The sequence below is a fragment of the Nesoenas mayeri genome (genome assembly GCF_963082525.1).
Source record: "Nesoenas mayeri genome assembly, chromosome: 1".
In the NCBI taxonomy this organism is placed as follows: Eukaryota; Metazoa; Chordata; class Aves; order Columbiformes; family Columbidae; genus Nesoenas; species Nesoenas mayeri.
This window is the reverse complement of record NC_137541.1, coordinates 96589578-96608667: the sequence shown is the minus strand read 5'-3', so window position 1 is coordinate 96608667 and position 19090 is coordinate 96589578. Positions and strand designations below refer to the sequence as shown.

General features: G+C 41.1%; 1 protein-coding gene across 2 annotated transcripts; it reads right to left on the bottom strand.

The window, feature by feature from the left end:
- Positions 1 to 605: 605 nt before the first annotated feature.
- Positions 606 to 18876, bottom strand: RP2 (RP2 activator of ARL3 GTPase). Of its 2 annotated transcripts, none has more exons than XM_080359230.1 (5): positions 18656 to 18876; positions 9088 to 9753; positions 7333 to 7447; positions 6097 to 6182; positions 606 to 2904 (listed from the first exon to the last, which is right to left on the bottom strand). In XM_080359230.1, the coding sequence occupies exons 1-5, from the start codon at positions 18788 to 18790 to the stop codon at positions 2821 to 2823; spliced, it is 1086 nt and encodes a 361-aa protein (XP_080215356.1). In that variant the 5' UTR covers positions 18791 to 18876; the 3' UTR covers positions 606 to 2820. The 2 variants fall into 2 exon arrangements, with proteins under 2 accessions (XP_080215356.1, XP_080215357.1); XM_080359231.1 differs by lacking the exon at positions 18656 to 18876 and adding an exon at positions 16143 to 16267.
- Positions 18877 to 19090: the final 214 nt, after the last annotated feature.

Below are 19090 nucleotides of genomic sequence, written 5' to 3'. Positions count from 1 at the left end.
TCTCCATCCAGGAATCTCTGTACTTGTATCCCTACAGCTTGATATAAGAATACCTTCTTCCACATTATACAAGGAAAACTGCAGTGTAAAGTTAATAATATCCTCTGTGACTCTGGGGAAAGATTCCTGCTGTCAGAAACTCACCTCTTTTGGAGGACGGATGAATGCATAGTTAATGCTTATTTTCAATTAGTTGTGAGTTTCTATTTGAAGTCCTTGTTTAAACATGGAATTCAGGTTTTATACTTAAGATAAGGTAATTATGTTTTGTAGTATCTTATCATTTTAAAAAGTCTTCCAGAGTTTGGATTTTCAATGTTTATTACGAATTACATTCACAGTGCAATACAAATTACATAAAAAGCTATACAACAAACATACAAAGACTACATGAAGCACATACCATTCTGTAACACACACACACAATGCCAGATGCTTAGGCTAGAAGTGTTCTTAACACCTGTTAGCAAGAAATTGAAGTCAAGAGATAAATAATTGGATTGAAAAACTCCTTCATTATTTAGATTTTTTAATTAAATCTCTTTATGTTGGTAAGCAGTCTATCAATGTAAAAAAAACCAAACAAAACAAAACAAACACCGCTCTTTCCTAGTGAGTAGAAAAGTTGTTCTATTGTTTCAAGCCTAGATTAATTTTCAACTACTTATCTTGTCCTCCAGAAAAAGTAATCACAAAAATCAATTTAGCACTTTGTTTCCAAAGCAGGTTGATGATACAAAAATAAACTATAAACACATGTATAATCATGTGTCAGCATATAAGTTTGGAAATATTATATGTAAAAGTTTAGAAACCAAGATGCTCAACATATGCACTGCTCAGATAGATTACACAATGACAATCCTGAAGTATAGTACACAATTTTAATGTACTGTCCATACCAGAAAAAAATACATTTGCTGTATGTGTCTAGAATAATTCCTACGAATGTTCATTGCTGACTTGCACTAGTACTTTGGAGACCAATCTAAGATTTTTAGCTGTTTTTACAGCCTCTTCTCTCTCTCACACACACACACATATATATATATATAATCCTGGCTGACTAAGTGCAAATAAGTTGTAATTTCCTCTACCAGTCAGATTCTGGTGGAAGTTTGATTTTTATTTCATTTTGTCAAATAAAACATTTCCAAGAAGTGATGTTTTTCTTAGCTTCAGTACGCTAATGGTTTAGTGACTTCAGGAGATATTCTTCCCTATTTAATCTATGCGTAACTTTAAGGAGAGGTCCTGAGAACATATTCTTGTTACATAGTTTAAACTAAGGGCAAGCATTTGCCTACTAGCAACAAAATGACAGCTCAGAACATCTCTCTGGCATGACAATTCTGAATTTCAGGAGAACAGGTTCTTTCATGTGCTAATTCTAAAAAATTAGATGATTTTTTTAGTCACCACTTACAGAGTTCCAGAGCTGTGAAACTGATGAGTCAAGACTCATTTTCAGTTAAGATGCACAAGATCTTCCCTTTTGACAGATGACCATAATGAGGAAATGACTGCTTTAGCACCTCAACACAGCCCCAGTCCATTCAATGGATTGCAAAGGCTACATAAACTGGTAAGCCACAATTTTAATTCAGAAATGTGGTTTTGTGCATCTGCACACACAGTCTGTTCATGTACTACAGAGGGCTTGTAAACCTGGAAATAAGCTTTAAGGTCACACAGAAGAATAAGTAAGGATGTAACATGCAGAAATAAATCAAAAATGTATTTAATAGCCATACATATCTGCATTCTAATATGCACTATATAACAAATAAGCATCCTTACTGATCACTATTCAAATGCACCTCCCAAAATGCTAGTAGCACTTCTTTGATCCATTTTTAGAATTAGTCCAAAATAAACCCTACAACAGTGCCAAATTTTCAGTATTACTACTGAATGTAAAACCCTTCTCCTGGGGAAGAGCTTTTTTAATGCCACCAGAGCCCTTCTCTGGCTGCTGGATGTCCCTTCTAGCAAACAACGCTGCCCGAGACTTATTGCTCCAAGTCCAAGGGAAGCTCACATATATCTCATACATGACTTGGGAATAAAGGAGGCATCTGTATCGCCAGTGACTCTGAGTGGACCTTAGAGCATATTAGCATAGCATTGATGCTCAGAATTCACCTCAAAGCAGAAGAGCCTGGCAAGTGCTCACTTACCAGAATGCCTTTATGACAACTCTCAGCTTAAATGCTGCTGCAAACAACTTTATTCAAAAAAGATGCTGAAGCAGAATAAGCCAGATGTGCATTTTACAAGCCACGCATGGCTTCTGAAAGCATGCTCTAAGGAGAATTCATTTCAGACAAGGTTTTCAGAAAAAGCCAACAACTACAGTTTAGTCCCTGGCCCCCAGTGAAGACAGATTTGCATGTGGGAAAGTTTTGAACTGCAAATTTCACATAAATGCACCTTCTAAACAATGTGTCTGAGTTTAAGATAACAATTACTACTGCATCAAATTTGGATCAGCATTGCACTTTTCAAATATGCATTACAATTAGATGTTGACAAGAACTATTCAAGTGTCAACAGAAGTTAAGAAATCACTGTAAAAAGTTAGTAGAAAACCTCCATCGTTTCTGGAGTTGAATTACAAGTTTCAAACACAACGCACATCGAGAACTATGCCATTTACTCCAGTTCAGGTAATATGGTATTAAAATCACCAACAGCTTTATAAAAAGGGATATATGATAAATACAAAACCAAATGACAAAACCTCTCATACTACTGCAATATTCACACCGACATCCAAGTGCCAAGACAAACCGTATGCAAACACCTTCTTCTTAAACTTCACATTCCCATCTGCATGTCAGCAAAGTTGTAGAAATTTTCTACATCTTGAGATGCTGATGCCTTGCTCTCCGATACAAAAACCTGTTTTATTAAACAAGAAAATAGTTATGCATCATTAATAAAGAAGTCCAAGTAGTCTTTGTTCATTTGGAACCAGTAATGGTTATTTTTATTTTTGCATTTCATGAGAGGCACAACACTGTTGGTTTCCACTGTCTGACAGAACAGCCCTAGAATCCTGAGCCCCGATGCACCCTTTGTTACCATCACTTGTTCCTGGCAGACATGCTCGCTGCAGTAACCCTGGCCTTCCACTGATGAGAATAAAAAGTTTTTTACTTGATTATTCAGGGGTCACAGCCTCAACTAGCATCCATTTAGATGTATTTTGCTTAGTAATGTCAAACTCTGTCCAGAAGAGGCAGGAAAAACAAACACAAAAACCCCTTATACTACCACTAGGCTTTCCTTTAACAGAAAGGCAGAACTTTTAAGAAAGTCTCTCTTGCACTATATTTCCCTCAAAAAACTTAATCATCTGATGAAGAAGAAACTATCTTTTTAAAATAAATTTGATTAAATTTGCATTTTGCAAAACTGATCAACACATGTGAAAGTCCAACCTCTAGGACAGTCATCTTCTAAAGCTTCCAGCAAATCAACTACAAATGCCTTAGGCAATGCCCAAATAGTGCAGTGTAACAGACAGTGTTGTGGCTATTCATCAACCTCAACAGGCAAGTGATGGCCTCAATCAAAAACTTGAGCTCTATCTTATATTTTCTATACCTCAAGAAGAAACCATCACTGTCTCAGCACATCAGTGTCGGCACAGCCAACTGAGCTGTCCTGAAGTGCACTGGGGTTGTAGGAATGGGTTATTCCAGATAATTCTGCTCCTACAGTCACCACTGCTCTGCTTCAGCTCAGAACACCACGTGAATGTAAACCATGACAGTTCCTTGAATTGGTTTACTTAAACTATGTTTTAAGATTAATATCCTGTTGTCCAGTAAATTTCCAATTAAAAAAGATAAAGATATATCATCATGAAGCAAGTAGTTTCCTACACTGTTGCTTGGACACAGGGTAGACTTCTGCTTGAAGGGACTTGAGAACATCTACTAATTATTTGACAGTTTGGTGTGACAGTGATCGGTACCACAGTCACAACAGTTGGATACCTTCTTTCAGCATCCTTCCCTACCAGGATATTACAATTTACATTTTGTAGAGTATTTTATGAGACAGTATTTTTGAGACAGAGTAACAATACTAGAAAGCACACCAAAAAAAGCATAGAAGGTCATACCAGAAAGAACATCAGAGGTAAAGAGCACAGACATACCTAGTCCACACAAATAGGAAGTCTGCTTAAGTGCACAGCACAGAGCTCTCCTTGTAACACATTGTTTCTTCTAAAGATCTGAAAAAACTCTGGTGGTGCTATTGCTGAAGAACTTTTCTATCCTTACTAGAATATCTAGAATTGTTTATCACATTTATTTCAGAAAAAAAAAAAGGGTGAAATTAAGGTTGTTAACAGATGAATATAACAGTTTTTAACTGTAGTTTTCAAGTGCAAATGTAGCCACCTGCTTAAAAGCAGATTAATCTCCTGCAAAGTCTGGCAGAATACGTGTCCTCCTAAGAGCTTTTGTCATTGTTTCTTGACCAAGGATACCTACAATTCTTTCTGAGCACTATAACAAATCTCAAACACAGTAAGAGCAGCCACCAATGAGGTAAAACCATTTTACAGAACATTCCTGAACCTTCTGGTAGTAATAAGTCTGATGTTTGTTACTGCCTAAATTATGTCCAAAGAAATATATTTTCTAAAAAAAAAAAAAAAATTTACTCATGATATTCAGTTATCCATGCACAAACCCAGTATTTATCAGAAATTTTGGAGTTATATTTTATCTAAATAAAGACATATACTTCTCAGGAAGCCCAAAGTTCTACTTTTTAATTGAGTGCACTTATTTAATAAGTGAGATAGATTTTACTATGGAACCAGGCTGTAAACAGAAGTCTTAAACGCAGATGCAGTAAGTAATTTAACATTTAGAACCAAAACCAAACACTACAGATCACCTTCAAGATCAACTTTTACTTCACAGCATGAAGTGCAGCCTAAGTTTTCTGGATGCATCTCAGCTGAGTGCATTCATAGTGTTACAATAATAGACATTAGATATTTTAGGAAAAATAAAATTTTTGTTCAAATAATTTATATCACTTCAGTCTTTGAATAGAGAAAAAGGTCTAGAAGAACCAGTGAATTACTTAGCCAGTATGAGCTTTGTTCTGTACAAAAAAAAATATGCTAACCACACTAAAAAAAAAGCCACTCTAAGCTCTTCCTTAGAGAGGCCACTTTATGGTAAAATTTGCAGTGATGAGTTTTGGCTCACCAGAAAGAATCAGTAATATCAGAACACTGCCCAGACTGTAGTTCTAGTATTCTCCAGACTCAGAGCATCAGATTTCCGCTGGTGCAATAGCAAACACAAAGAAACCAAACTTCAGCTGCATTTGAGATGACTTATTACAAGATGACTGTTTTCCAGAAACTGGGCAGCCTTTTTCTGAGTACCTCTGTCAAACAGAATCGGAAGACAGCAAGGAGCTGCACAGACACTATGTCCCAAAGACATTCCAGTCTTCTTTGAATAGCTGCTTGAAAGCAAAGGGTTTATCACTTGCCCCTTATCAGGAACACTCTCATTGTTTCCGGACACTTTCTCAAAACCACTCAGAGAAATGGGGACAGCAAGCAAAGAGGAGGTGTGGTGAAAAGAAGCTACAGCAAAACAAGCTGACAAAAGAAATAGAAAAATGCCTATGAAGGCAGGCATTCTGCAATATCGTACACAGCAAAAAAAGTTGAAATACTCTCTTCGTCAGGGTTTAATAGACTAGGACATCACAAAGCAGACTTCAGCATAAGACCTGGAGCAAAGCTTTCCCTACTACATTTATTGAACCTGTTTTTACTACTATGGGGAATAACAGTTTCAAGGGCAGATCTTCTATTCTTCAATAGATATGGGAATTTAGTATTCTCTTTCCTAGGACAATTTTTTCCTCTCTAACAAACAACTTGAGTTTCAAGTACAAAAAAACCAAAACAAAACAGGATATTCAGATTTTACTATTCAGAAACCTAAAAAAAAATCATTCAGTACATCAAAAATACAGCTTGACCATGAAGTATCCTAGATATTCTGTAAAATTTGCTGCCAGTAAAGCAACACACCAGCTTACCTTGGTCCCACTGAAAACATCATTTATAGTGCTTTGACATCCTTCCACAGCACCATCTCCATTGAACTCCAAAGCAACCACTGGACCTAGAAGACAGGTTCATGTAGAATCATCATTACTATTAAGTTTGCATTGAAACGGTAGATTTCTCAACCCATAGGGAATTGTGAAGCTTGCAAGAAGCATTTTATGGTTTTTGCTTGAGCAGCCATAATGCAGGATAAAGAACTAAAAACACTTAAGCACAGCTTCGAAGTACAGTGTTATCTGAGAAGAAAATATCTGCAATTCCATGCTCATTTTTTTTCAGAGCCTGGCACAATTCCAGTTTTACTTCTTGAAAGGCAGCAATTGCACAAAAATGGTGGGGAGCAGAGGGCACCGTGGAAGTGAGTCAGACTATACTGCTCAAATAGTGAGCCATTGCACAGACATCTGGAGTAGGACTGAGTCATTCAGGCTTTTTTGCTTCAGTCTCAAGATAGCAAACTGCCTGATTTTTAGACTTGTTCTCACCCACTATTTGCAGATCCCCTTTCTCTGGTTTCATTCTGAACACGTTATTTCTTCCCACACGGGTGCAAAATAGCCCTTAAACTAGACTGTCATCTGATAAGTACAATGACTTTTGTCCTTTTCTTGCAATGAGCATCACAGACCTCTCGTGTTACTATGAAAAAAGCTGCCTGTTGCTACTAAGTTTGGGAGCGCGTATTGAGCTTTAGCGTGTAACAGATGGCAAGATGTCAGTACTTCTGCAGGAACAGACAAAACCCAATTACAGTCAGATCAATAAAAAGGCTTTTGAAATACCAGTTATAAACAGGAATTTAACACTTGACTGCTTTATACACATCTATACTGATTTGCTTCCATATGTATACAGAAACACTGAACATCCAGGTGGTTGAGCAACAATGGTGACAAATTAGTCTAAAAGCATGAGCTTGTTTTGACCACCCCAAAGAGATCTGCTTGTGCCACTGCTCCTGAGCTATGCGGTTGGACCACTAGAGGGGAGGCAGAACCACAAAATACATGTGGAATAGCTCATCTCTGATGCCTTCAGGAGTCTGGGCTGGTTTAAGGCCTCATGAGGCTTCCAAAACTCATCTCAACTGGCTTTACACTACACCGTTGAAATACAAGTTTCTCCTTCGTTCCTCTTTCTTCTCCAAAAATCTCTAGTGACAGCTAGATTTCTGTATCAAAAAGAGAAAGAAAACACAAACAGACCTTCTTCAAGCAGTGGAATGAATTCCGGTGCATGCTGCTGGAAAACTCTGTGAGCCTCCTCTGCCTTCATTGAGACTTCTTTAGTCTGTACCAGCTGAAAGCCTTTACCAGTCATCTGTTAACAGAGAAAGAATTCATGTTAAAAATACTTTTAGGGCAGAAAGTTCAGCTCAAATATCCAGATTACCCTGGAGTAGACCCATTTTCCCCATACACATTAAGCCACAGAGGAAAGGGACCCTTTTTGCTCTTTTCAAAGACCATTTGCTTTTTCTACATTTCTGTTTATTTTCATTCCATTCATCCAGATTTTCTCCTCTGCCCTAGTACACCTAGAGGAGTAAATGTGAACATTTTTGTTTTATGTTATGACTCAGGGTTGTGTTTTTTTCCCCACTACCCCTCACAAGCTGAAACTAATGGGAGTTAAAAGCATTTCAGCATCTGGAGTCAAGCAGTTAGTTCTCATTAGCCTGCAAGTGTTCAGTCAAGCGTTAGCTCAAACTCCCATCTATCCACTGCTGAAGTTTTCCATTTTGGAAGGAAAAATTCCAAACTTTCAAACACACACAGCTTTCTACTTCGGTTCTAATATAAAACTAAAAGCATGTAGAGAAGGAGCAACTGTACTTGGACTTTCAAAGCACCCATTAATCTGCAGAGCAGTAAGATTTCCCCAGAATCTCACTAACTACTCTTTTGGCATCTTCTTAAGTCTAACTTCCAAACAACTACTAACACAAGAGAACACATCTATTATCCTCTTTACACTAGCTATTCTTTCAGTAGGAAAAAAAAATCCTTAAGTATCTTTATCTCCCTTCACTCAAGCAGATGTTATTAACTCAATTCCATATAAATTCAACTGGGCAGTGGGGGGTGGAGGGCATGGGAACATTCTACAGCTTTCTTTCCTTGCAGTTAAAAACCCAAGGGAAGGAGCTCCATGGGTTGTTTTGTTTGTCATACAACACTGGGCTCACCAACTTTTGCAGATACCTCCCAGAAGCTGTAGATCATGGCTACTGGCGCTCCTCTGTCATCCCTGGCACTCCAGGGTGCTAAAAGCAGCCAGCCACTCCCAGATTGGAGCCCCAGTTTGGAGTTTCTCCAAACTCTGCCAAGCTTGGGAGCTTGTTGCCTCACAAGGATGAAAGAAAAGCAAAAGCAAAAAAAAAAAAAAGCATCAGCTACTTCAGCTATTTAAGTAATCGAAGACAGCTGACCAGCCCTGACAAACACTCGCTGCCCCTTCTAGAAAAACAAATTCCAACACTGGGTGGCAGGGGGATACAATTTAACATGTTATTTTTTTAAAGTCTCTGTTAGTACTGGAAAAATTTTCAGGAGAGGCTGTTTTGTTAGCTGTAATTTTCAGGGCAATATGCAAATGAGTTAATCGGCTATATCCCTTTCGCAAGCATTGTCAATCACTTACTCTACATCTGGCCAAGTTCATCAAATCAACTATGCATTGTCTTCAGAACACAGCTTTTGTGTTTCATGATGGAAAAATACGCTGGAACCATCAGAAGGTAGATGTGCCAAACTGTGTCAGCTGTAAAACAACTGTCTGATCAGATGAGCTCCAGCCTCTTTCTTACCTTGCTTTAAGGTTTCAAACAGTGCAGTTGATAGGTATGGCTCATAGACATATAAAGCCTCTGCCTTCTCCCTTCAAGGAGCACTGAGGCTGCCCAGAAGAAAAGTTCAATTAAAAATTCAAAAAGCTGAATGCAGACAAAGGTCACTTACCTCATCAATTAACTTCCTGGCATTTGCAGTTGTGTAGTCACCAGCAAAAAACACGACCAAACACGATTCATCACTGCTTTTCTGTCTCCGCCCTCGAGTTATTGGTATTATGCTCCTTGTAGCATCGGTAGAAATTCTGACAGCTTTCAGCTCCTCAGAGCTGGGCAGAGGAACATAGTCTTGTACTACAGCATCCTCAGGCAAAAGGCCCCAATTATTTTCTCCTGACATAGGGGTAAAGTCATGGATGTCGCTCCATGTGTTATTGAAGATACTTAGTCCAGCATCTTTAAATTGTAAAGCAAGCTCGGGATAATAGTACTGGAAACATCCAAATTTCATACCTGTGGAGGATTCGATAATGGGCTGGGTGGCACAGCATAAGAATACCTCCAGCTTTCTACAGTCCCGGGTGCGAAACTGTTGGCAGGCCACTATACATTTACAGTCTTTGCAGTCACGGAAAAACACGCTGCCTTTTATCGGTCCTAAAAAGATCTGACAGTTTACGCAGTCATCAATAGTGATTGTAGCAGAATGGTCGAATATGTAGATACTACAATTCTCACAGTCCTGAATGATGAATTGTTGCCCTGCTACTTTTCCAGGCAGTCGACCCACAGTTTCGTCTTTAAGTCCGGAAAAAGTGTAATCTTTGGGGTCAACCTGAAGGAAGACAAAGAAGAAAAAAGAACATTAAAGTCTTCACATACAGAGAACATTATAATGCTAAATGTCAATTGACTAATATTAATTGAGGTAGCAATGAATTGTACAGGATAACCTGCCAAAAAACTCTTCAAAGAGTGATGAAAGATCAGAAGAAGCTCTTTTAGCTAAAGTACTGGAAAGCACAGTATTAAGATACAACAATAAATTGAAACTACACTTCTGAGATGCTCCAGGAAAAAAACCCTGACTCAGTTTGCCCTCTAATAAAGAAAAAGGTCAAAGGCAAGTAGTTTTCTGTGTGGACTCTAAACTGTTTCAACAAGGATAATGGTCCCGAGTACTATTGTAATAACTGTAATAAATCAATTGGCCAACATACTTAAAGATTCATAAAGCCAGAGATACAAAGTATTTCCTTTTCAACTAGCTGCCTTGGTCTTATTTTACCACACCTCAATACATTGCAAGGAAACCTTGCTGCTTTCAAGCACTATCTCCTTTATATTGTTTGCAAACCACAAAGTACTAGCTTATCTGTGCCACAGCATTATCTCCTGCCAACAACTACCATATTTTTGTCAGCTATGTGATTGCTTTAGCTATGACCAACAAGCAAACATGGGCAGTGCTGGTGCAGGGAGCACATTTACAGGTCTCTCCACCATCCCCCCAACTGGGGCAGGATGCTGGAGAGCGGCTGTGGCTTTCCCTGGGACTCTCCACTGGGAAGAAGCAACTGAAGAGCCACACAGCACCCAGAATGGTACGTGATACAAGTGGACAGCATGAATAATATAGCCCGTGCTGTCATAACTGAAGGAATCTGAGCTGGCTCATTTCTCGATATATACAAGTCTCAAGACAATGACAATTCCCAGAGTAAATTCTACTCTGCCCTCTTGTGAAAGCTTATTAAAATAGCACCTAGTAGTATAGAAGTACCTGAATTAGTCTAACACATGAGCACTTCACAGACTTGCTATTTAATTATCAGACCAAGGGCCCCAAAGTTTGGTGCACCATAATCAGTGTTAATGCATTACAACAGTTCCTGTATAGCTCAATTTCTAAGAAACTCCCTCTCCTTTTCCTCAGCATTTCAAACATTTGCAGGCGATTGGGAGACCAGAAAAGGCATAAACTAGGATGGGCGAGTGCCAGATACTCACTAAACCAGCTCCCTAGAGAGCTTTTTGTCCAGAACAGCTAATGGAAGCTGAGTCACTATCAAGTGATAAAATGTACTCCTTTATACACACCATGTTTGACCTCTGGACAGGGAAGGAGGTTTGCAGCTGATGAATCTTCCAAATAAAACGCAAGTTGAGACAATGAAGATAGTTTCCTAGAAATCTCCCATCAATCATACTTAATACCACTAATGCACATCCAGGAATGTTAGATGGAAGAGTTACGAATAAAATTGGCAGGCTCAATTGATAAGGGACATGGCACAGAGACTCATCCACACCGTATGATTAGGATTCAAACCCTCTAAGGTCTTAAGTCTCTTGTAATTTTACATATACAACCCATATACAAGATATTTATACTCATATTCTCTCATACTTGAGAATATAGGTGTCAAAATTGCTTTTGGATACCTTCTTCCCAGGCATCTACTACAACATTTATATATGTGTGTGTGTGTATATATATATATGGGAGACAGCCTTGCTGCCTTCAAAACTGGGTATACAGGAACAAGTTCCTTCTGTTAGGAAGGAGAAGTTCCTAAGTTTCCTAAGCTCCTAAGTTCAAAGTTTCTGGAACTTACAGCTTTTTGAAAATTGGCACCTGTGTCCTTCTAAATTGCTCTGCTCTAAAAAGCCTTTGATGCAGCACTAGTTCTTCCAACGAGGCACCCTTTACAGAGACGTGTGAAACCTCACCTTATTTAGGTCTGTGTGAAAAACATTGGTCAGTCAGCTAGCCCACACTTTACAGACTGTTTCAAATGAGAGTGCTTGAGGAAGAGCAGTAGCTGAATTTCATGACAAAAAGTCAGCTTATTACCAGCTTCAGGCCCTCAATTTTATTTTCCTGTTCTGAATTAAGAGTTCTGCCCTGACACAACTCTTACTTCTCAGTTTGTTCACCTCACTAGGGAGTTTGCCAATTTCCTTCAATTTTGCTTTGCCTTTTTCCTTTTAAAGGCTGAGAGTATTTGTTGACTAAAATCACTCTACAGACTGGAGGAACTGAATGAAATAGTTTTAACACTCTTCCCCCCTACAGATTTATTGCCCCTGGAAGGAGGGGGTAACCCAAGACACTGTAGCAGATATGAATGTCTCACTTCCCCTGGGTAAAAGAAACATGCCAAAGGAGCGTGAAGGCAGAACTATGATTTGAAGATGCATCCAACAGCTGTTAATATGCTCACCACAGAGCTTCATGCTCATCATCTCTGAAGTCTGCAGCTATCATCAACGGGTTAATATATAAAGCAGCCACCTTCCTGCCCCTGACAGTCAGCACTAACTACTGCTTAAGCATTGTCTTGGAAATGTAGCAAAAAAGCAGGCTAGGAGAACCAAAAACACACAAAAGAAGGTATTATAACATCTGCAGCATCACACAACCATAACCTATCTATGGTTATGGAAATCTATGTAGAGTTCTCTGCCCATTCATCTAGTGCAACTTTTGCTGTGAAGTCTTAAGTATCTGGCAAGTCAGTAAAAAAATCAACTGTTTGGTAACTCATCTATTTATCCTTCAGATTTTGATAAAGCTTCAGAGAACTTTGTCCAGATCCACCTGTCACACCCAGACAGGTGTGACCATCTCCATCCCTTAAAACACTTTTAAATGTACCCAGGCTGGTATAAACCCAAATGATGATAGTATTTATAATGGCAACTTTTAATGCTTTAATCTGAATTTAAAGAGTTTTTGGAGTAGATAAGAGTTTGATATGGGCACAGCTCAAAAGTTGAAACCTTCTAACAGAAGTGCTATGTGCAAATTCAGGAATTACTCCATAGAGTGACCTAAACCAGATATGATGATGAAAAAGTAATCCCTGCTTACACAATATTCTCCCCCTCAGAGGTACAGAAGTTTCATCTTTGGTTATCAGCGATGACATTGGCGATAAGTCTGTTACAAAGGACTAGAGAACAAATTGCAAGGAGCAGGGCAAAGGAGAGAAGTGAAGGCAAACAAAAGTTTGCCACAGTTGCTTTGAACTTTAGGAAGTTCTGCTGCAACAAGTGCGAAATATATTAAGCAGCTTTCCTTCCCACAAACACTTATCTTGCAAGAAGGTCAGATACCAGACGTGAAGGCTACAGATGACGTACGTCTCTTCAGCCACAATTATCCAGTTTACTGGCACCAAAACTAAGGACCTCCCATTTGGAAGAAGCCTTAGAAGTACTAACAATCACAGTTTTTAGTAGTAACTGTGATTAGAATCACCTAGAATCCAAACAGCTTGTTGAACTCTTTCTGATATAAGTTCATGTCTTAACGAGACTTTTTCACTGATTCCATCAGGAATGGAATTTTACTCAGCAATGATATGCCACCACAAATAAGAGAAGGTATTGCTGTTCTTAATGGATTACAGTTCTCCCCTGGTTACCTCGGTGTAGTCTGCTGAGCAAATAATAATTTGTAAAGTCTTTCTAAAACACACTAACATCTCCTTTAAATATTCTCAAAAAATCATTCCCCACCTCTTCAAATCACAACAGATTGTGGTTCAGCTATGGACTTAGAGTTGATGACACACGAGCTGGCTGCTGACCCAGTGACATTAAAAGCTGCAGCTATAGGGTAGGCACACAAACTTAAGAGGCTTTACATGCTATTTTTGTCAGTAGGGGAATTAACAGAAGGAAATATGCAAGAAAAGTGCATTCCCAAGCCTACACACTTCTGCATATTCATACTTGCATGGGTTTGGTGCCCTTAATTACTGAGTTGCAACGTCCTCTAGAGACTGTTGAAGTTACCTCTGGCAGATTCCTAGATTCTTAGGCAAGAAGAAAAGGTGCAAAGAGGGCCAGTACATGCAAGTTTCAGTCACTAGCATGCAGTTTTTCATCCTGGAGCATTTCCTGCTCACCTTGTATTTAAATATGGTAAATAGAACAGTCTGAAAGCATATTTCATTCTATTCTCTGTAATCTTCCTCCTCTTCCAGAGTAGCCATAATAGTATAAAACGGTCATTCTCATACTTTTCTGACCAACAAACCATTGCCAAATACTGCAGATAGGAAAAAAAAAGAAGAAAGGAAGCTACTACATGCGTACATCTGACTTAACCGGAAATATTGTTTAATATTAACCTCCTGACTGTTTCTCAATTGATAGACTAGTTTTCAGAAATACAGCGGTAGTTCTTCTTGTGCACAGGGAAGCATAAGGGAGGTGCACTGAATCTAAATACAAAATATTTCATTGTATAGTTAGAGAGAAAAAAGTGATTTTATTTATATTCCAAAATAAAATATGAAGTTGCTATCTAAATGAGACCTAAATAGTTCAGAATGTCCACATCAGCTCAGACCACTCTAGCAGAATCCTCAAATGTAAGGTAACTAACAAAAGACTATACACGATGTGTGTATAAAGTTAAACCTCTGAGTTTTTTTTAACTGTTTGAATATGGCTATCACAGCCCAATATAGCAACAATAGACGTGTGTTTCCTACCAAACGAAGCGGTTAAGTTGCAAGGCAACTGACATAAAACAAAACCTTACTTGTTCCTTCTAAAAGGAAAAATCATCTGGGAAGGAAAGTCCCTCTAAGCTTTAAATGCCACTGTGATAGTAACTAATCTAATTCTACTTCTTTGAAGATGAGACAACAGGAAGACAGACAATGCAGCTTTTTGTGTTTCTTCTGCAGAGAAGGGGACAGCATGTGGGTATATTTGCCATCACAAGACACCAAATCCCAGCTCCTGTCTATATGTGCCCATCTTCAGTTACTTCTGTAGCTATCACTCTGGTCACGCATGTAAGCGATGTTAGTCACAAAGAAAATAGTAAGGTAGGAAAGGAAAAGGGAGATCAGGAGCAGAAATAATATCTTACAATCCAGGTGGAAGCCTCACTGAATGTGGCTGAGGAGAACTGAGCACCACCAAGTTCCTCTCCCACTCTTGGTCGGAAGGGGACTATTGTGACAGCCCAACAACATCAACACATAACAAGTCTCCAGGATGCAGTGCAATAAGAACAGACTGTGTAAAAAAATGTGCTCTACTTATTCACAGAATCACAGAATGTTAGAGATTGGAAGGGACCTCAGAAAATCATCTAGTCCAATCTCCCCGCTGGAACAGGAACACCTAGATGAGGTTTACACAGGAAGGTGTCCAGGCGGGTTTTGAATGTCTCCAGAGAAGGAGACTCCACAACCCCCCTGGGCAGCCTGTTCCAGTGCTCTGGCACCCTCACTGTGAAGAAGTTTCTTCTCATATTTAAGTGGAAACTCCTGTGTTCCAGTTTGTACCCATTACCCCTTGTCTTATCATTGGTTGTCACTGAGAAGAGTCTGGCTCCATCCTCATGACACTCACCCTTTACATATTTATAAACACTAATGAGGTCACCCCTCAGTCTCCTCCAAACTAAAGAGACCCAGCTCCCTCAGCCTTTCCTCATAAGGGAGATGCTCCACTCCCTTCATCATCTTCGTGGCTCTGCACTGGACTCTCTCAAGCTGGGCTAAGAGCCCCAGAGCAGCAAGAAACTGAATACTCTGCCTTTTCCCTTCTGTTTTCAAGATAAGCTGATCTTTTGATTCTTTTGCTGCAGCACAAGTCACGTTCATATAGTTCTCTGAACCCAGGGGTCAGAAAGCATTCCAGAGATCCCAGACAACTTACAATGCAATCTGAATTTGATTGATTTTTTGTGTACCTTAAAACCACAGACTTCTGTCCTCACTTAAATTAGGTTACATAGAAATCTAAGAAGGCCCATCAAATTAATATACTTTCCTTAATATCAATTCAACTATCCACATCTTAGAATATTTTATATTTAGAGTTTTCTACCATATGGGCCATTTTGGAACTACTATATGGTCACTAGAATATCATCATGTTACCCTTCGGCTAGGTCTACACTAGCAGACAGTACCAAGTACTCATCTTTTGCCACAGCAACATAACTAAAATAGACTACACTAGCAATGCTGTCCTTCAGAAGCAGAAGAAATAGTTTCGCTGGAGGAATTCCTCAGGTTCAGAGCTTCTTCCAGCACAGCTGTCAGCTAGCAGTCACCTCTCCTCACATCCCCAGTCAGACAAGCATGCACACGAGTGTGCCTACATTTTTCTGCCTACAGTGAGTGTCAGCATGGCACTAGTTTACAGGAAGGGAGCTGGAGTGTCTGAGCAGCAAGGCTTACCCACCTGTAAGAACATACAGAGGACAGCTTACAAGAACTGCAGATGGTTGCCAAACCTGCTTGCAGGACTCCATGATATAACCAGAACTGCATCACTGAGTAGGAGAGCCTACAATGAGAAACACACTCCAACCCAAATGGTGCGTTGACACATTATTAAAAGTAACAGGAAGTAAGTATCAATAGACCACTAGCACATCTGTTGATAGAGTTGAGGTATTCTGAGTTCAGAATACAATTCAATGCACTTGATGAACACAAAGGAGTCTTGACGCTGTAAGTCTTCTGACCGACTTCAATCTAACTTTGTGTACAAACTGTAAAATGAACAAGTATATGTGATGCATCAGAAATGACAAAGCAACAGACAACAGAATAAAGTATCACAGACCATACTTAAAGCATACTACATTAACACTGACTTAGTATCATTTAATACAAACTAGTATCAACAAGTTTAGTGCTGTAAGTGCTCAGTGTTGCTTTACTTAAGACCAGGTGTCTCAGTACTGCTTTCCTGGTTTAATGTACTAAGCACATGCCCAAAAGCCCAATGAAAAAGCAAGAGAAATAGGATCAAACATCAAAAAGCCATTCTTGAACTGCACAGTACAGAATCAAGCAGCTAATTTGATGGCTTCTGCAGTTCAGCAGCACAGCCCAAATCCAAAGATTCTTCTGGTTTCTAAGAGTCTTTTATAGAAAAGGAGGAAGTTGCTGTATGTGCAATACATTACATGCTGCTTTTTTCTCTCCAGAGAGATGGATTATTGGTGCTGTGATAGCCTCATCCATTAGCTTGAACCTACTTCCAGCATGTTAACAGTCATCTCCGTAGCAACAGGGCTGGCTGTTCTCTGAATCAAATGTTTCCATGTCCTGACTTTCCTCCTTTTAGTTTTAGAAGTTAGTGTTGTATCAGCAGATTAGGTAAAAAGTCTCATACCAGCTGAGCTTTAGCTGATGAATTTGCTGTAAAATTAAATAGGATTTCAAATGCTCATTTAGTAATTTACTTTTGCACAGAGGTAAAATTTGTTCTGCTGCTCTAAAATAGGTTTTGCTACAGCTTCCTCCCTGTGAGAATAGTCTCCATACAAGTAACAGGCTGCTCTTCTCTCTCCAAGCCTACACCACAAATATCCACTAGCAAGTCAAGGAACAAGCCCAACACAGATCAACCGTCTTTATCCTCAAGGAACTGATTCCTCCAGGCCATGCGCATGCTCTCTAGTTCATCTCCATCTGAGCTTCTGTTAATCTACTCAGAAGACTTAAGGGACACCCAGGAGCAGCGGTGTCATACTCGTTTTCACCGGGCGCCGCATCAGCCTCGCAGTTGCCTTCAAAAGGCCAAATGTAATTTTAGGACTACTTACACAGGGCAACTGTCAGGCGGGTGTGGCCCCCAGTGAAAATGAGTTTGACACCTTGGAACACCTAGCCAAGTTTAAAAAACAAGCAAGCTAAGTATTCAAATAAGTTCACGCATTTTCTTTTCTATACTTGCAAAATATGGCCTAAGGGTTTAGGGATTTTGTCTGTTAAAACCACATCAATTAAGTTCACAGCCTGTCCCATTTTCTCCTTCCCCCACCCAAAGGCAGCTGGAGAGGAGACCTAGCAGGGCTACGACGTCATGATGTATTTAGGAAGTGAAACTCGAAACGAGGGTGGGAATATATTTAATCCAACACTTAAGTGCCTTCCTGCTTGGGACTTCGCGATTGCCTTCAATGTGTGAGGAAACAGCACTGGGAAGGATTTGTCTTCATCTGTCATTCGGGGACTGATCAGATGGGTTCTAGTTCCTCTAGTTTGTTTGTTTTAAATAAACACACACCCAAAAGACAGAACCTAAACAAACAAAAATAACACAACAACCCAAACAGCCAAAAGCAGGAAGAATAACCGACAGTTAATACGAATTACAGAGAGCCGGGACACAAAGCACAAGTTTTGTGCCGCCCCTGAGCACCCGGGCGCGGGTACTCGGGCTCCCCCGGCACACGCAGCTCCCCGGCCGCCCGCTAGCTGCCGTGACAGGGCTTCCCTCCGCGGAAACACGCACCCACGGGACTCCGAGCTACGCCCGAAACCCCGAGGGGGAGGCAGACACGAACCCGCCACCCGCGGGGGCTGTCCCGGCCCCGCCACCCCACCGACACCGCCTGGGCCGCCCTCTCCCCATGCACAATTCGAGACTGCCTCGTAAAATCCCGAGGCTTAACGCTTTTTTTTTTCTCTTTGCTTTCTTTTTTCCCTCAAAATAAACGCACTGAAGCGCTCGGACCGAGCCGTAGCAGCGGTACTGGCGGAAGCGAGCTCCCGGCCGGGGCTTCCCCGCCCGGCCCCGGTGCCCCAGCCAACGCCCGGCACAGAGGCCCCGCCGCGGCCACAGCCCCGCAAAGCCCCGGCGGCAGGAGAAGGCGAGGGGCTGCCCCCTAAGTCACCCAGTACCCCCACACACACCCCCCCGCCAGTCCCGGCGGCGGCTGCCCGCGGCCGGGGCGTTACCTTGGCTCGCTGGTCCCAGCTGTACTGCGGTGCCTTCTCCTCAACGGCCGCCGCGTCTTGGCCGGCTCCCGCCTGCTGCTGCTGCTGCTGGCCGCCCTGGGCCGGCTTCCTGCGGCGGGAGAAGAAGCAGCCCATAGCTCCGCCGCCGCCCGGCCGGCCCGCGGGGAGAGGCTGGGAGCCCGGGAGCGGGCGCCAGCGCAGCGCCTCACCGCCCCGCCCGCTTCCGCTTTCCCCCCGTCTCCCCTAGCGACCAGCGACACTTCCCCGTCCCGCTCCCAGCGTCCCCGGGGCGGGGCCCGGCCTGACAGAGGCCCAGCAGGAGGCGGGGCGGAGCCCCGGGGCTGGGGGGAGCGGGAATACGCGTCTTTTCGGCGACTGCCAGCTCCCCCACAACCCCGCAGGAGCGGGCCCCGGGCTGCCCCGCTGGGGACGTGG

What these genes read in the sequence shown, in the direction of transcription:
- RP2 (XM_080359230.1), bottom strand. Translation starts at nt 18,790, where the DNA reads ATGGGCTGCTTCTTCTCCCGCCGCAGGAAGCCGGCCCAGGGCGGCCAG. An exon ending in GCTGGGACCAGCGAGCCAAG is followed by an intron (nt 9,754 to 18,655) that starts GTAACGCCCCGG and finishes GTCTTCCTTCAG; the next exon opens with GTTGACCCCAAAGATTACAC. An exon ending in ATGTTTTCAGTGGGACCAAG is followed by an intron (nt 2,905 to 6,096) that starts GTAAGCTGGTGT and finishes TTAATAAAACAG; the next exon opens with GTTTTTGTATCGGAGAGCAA.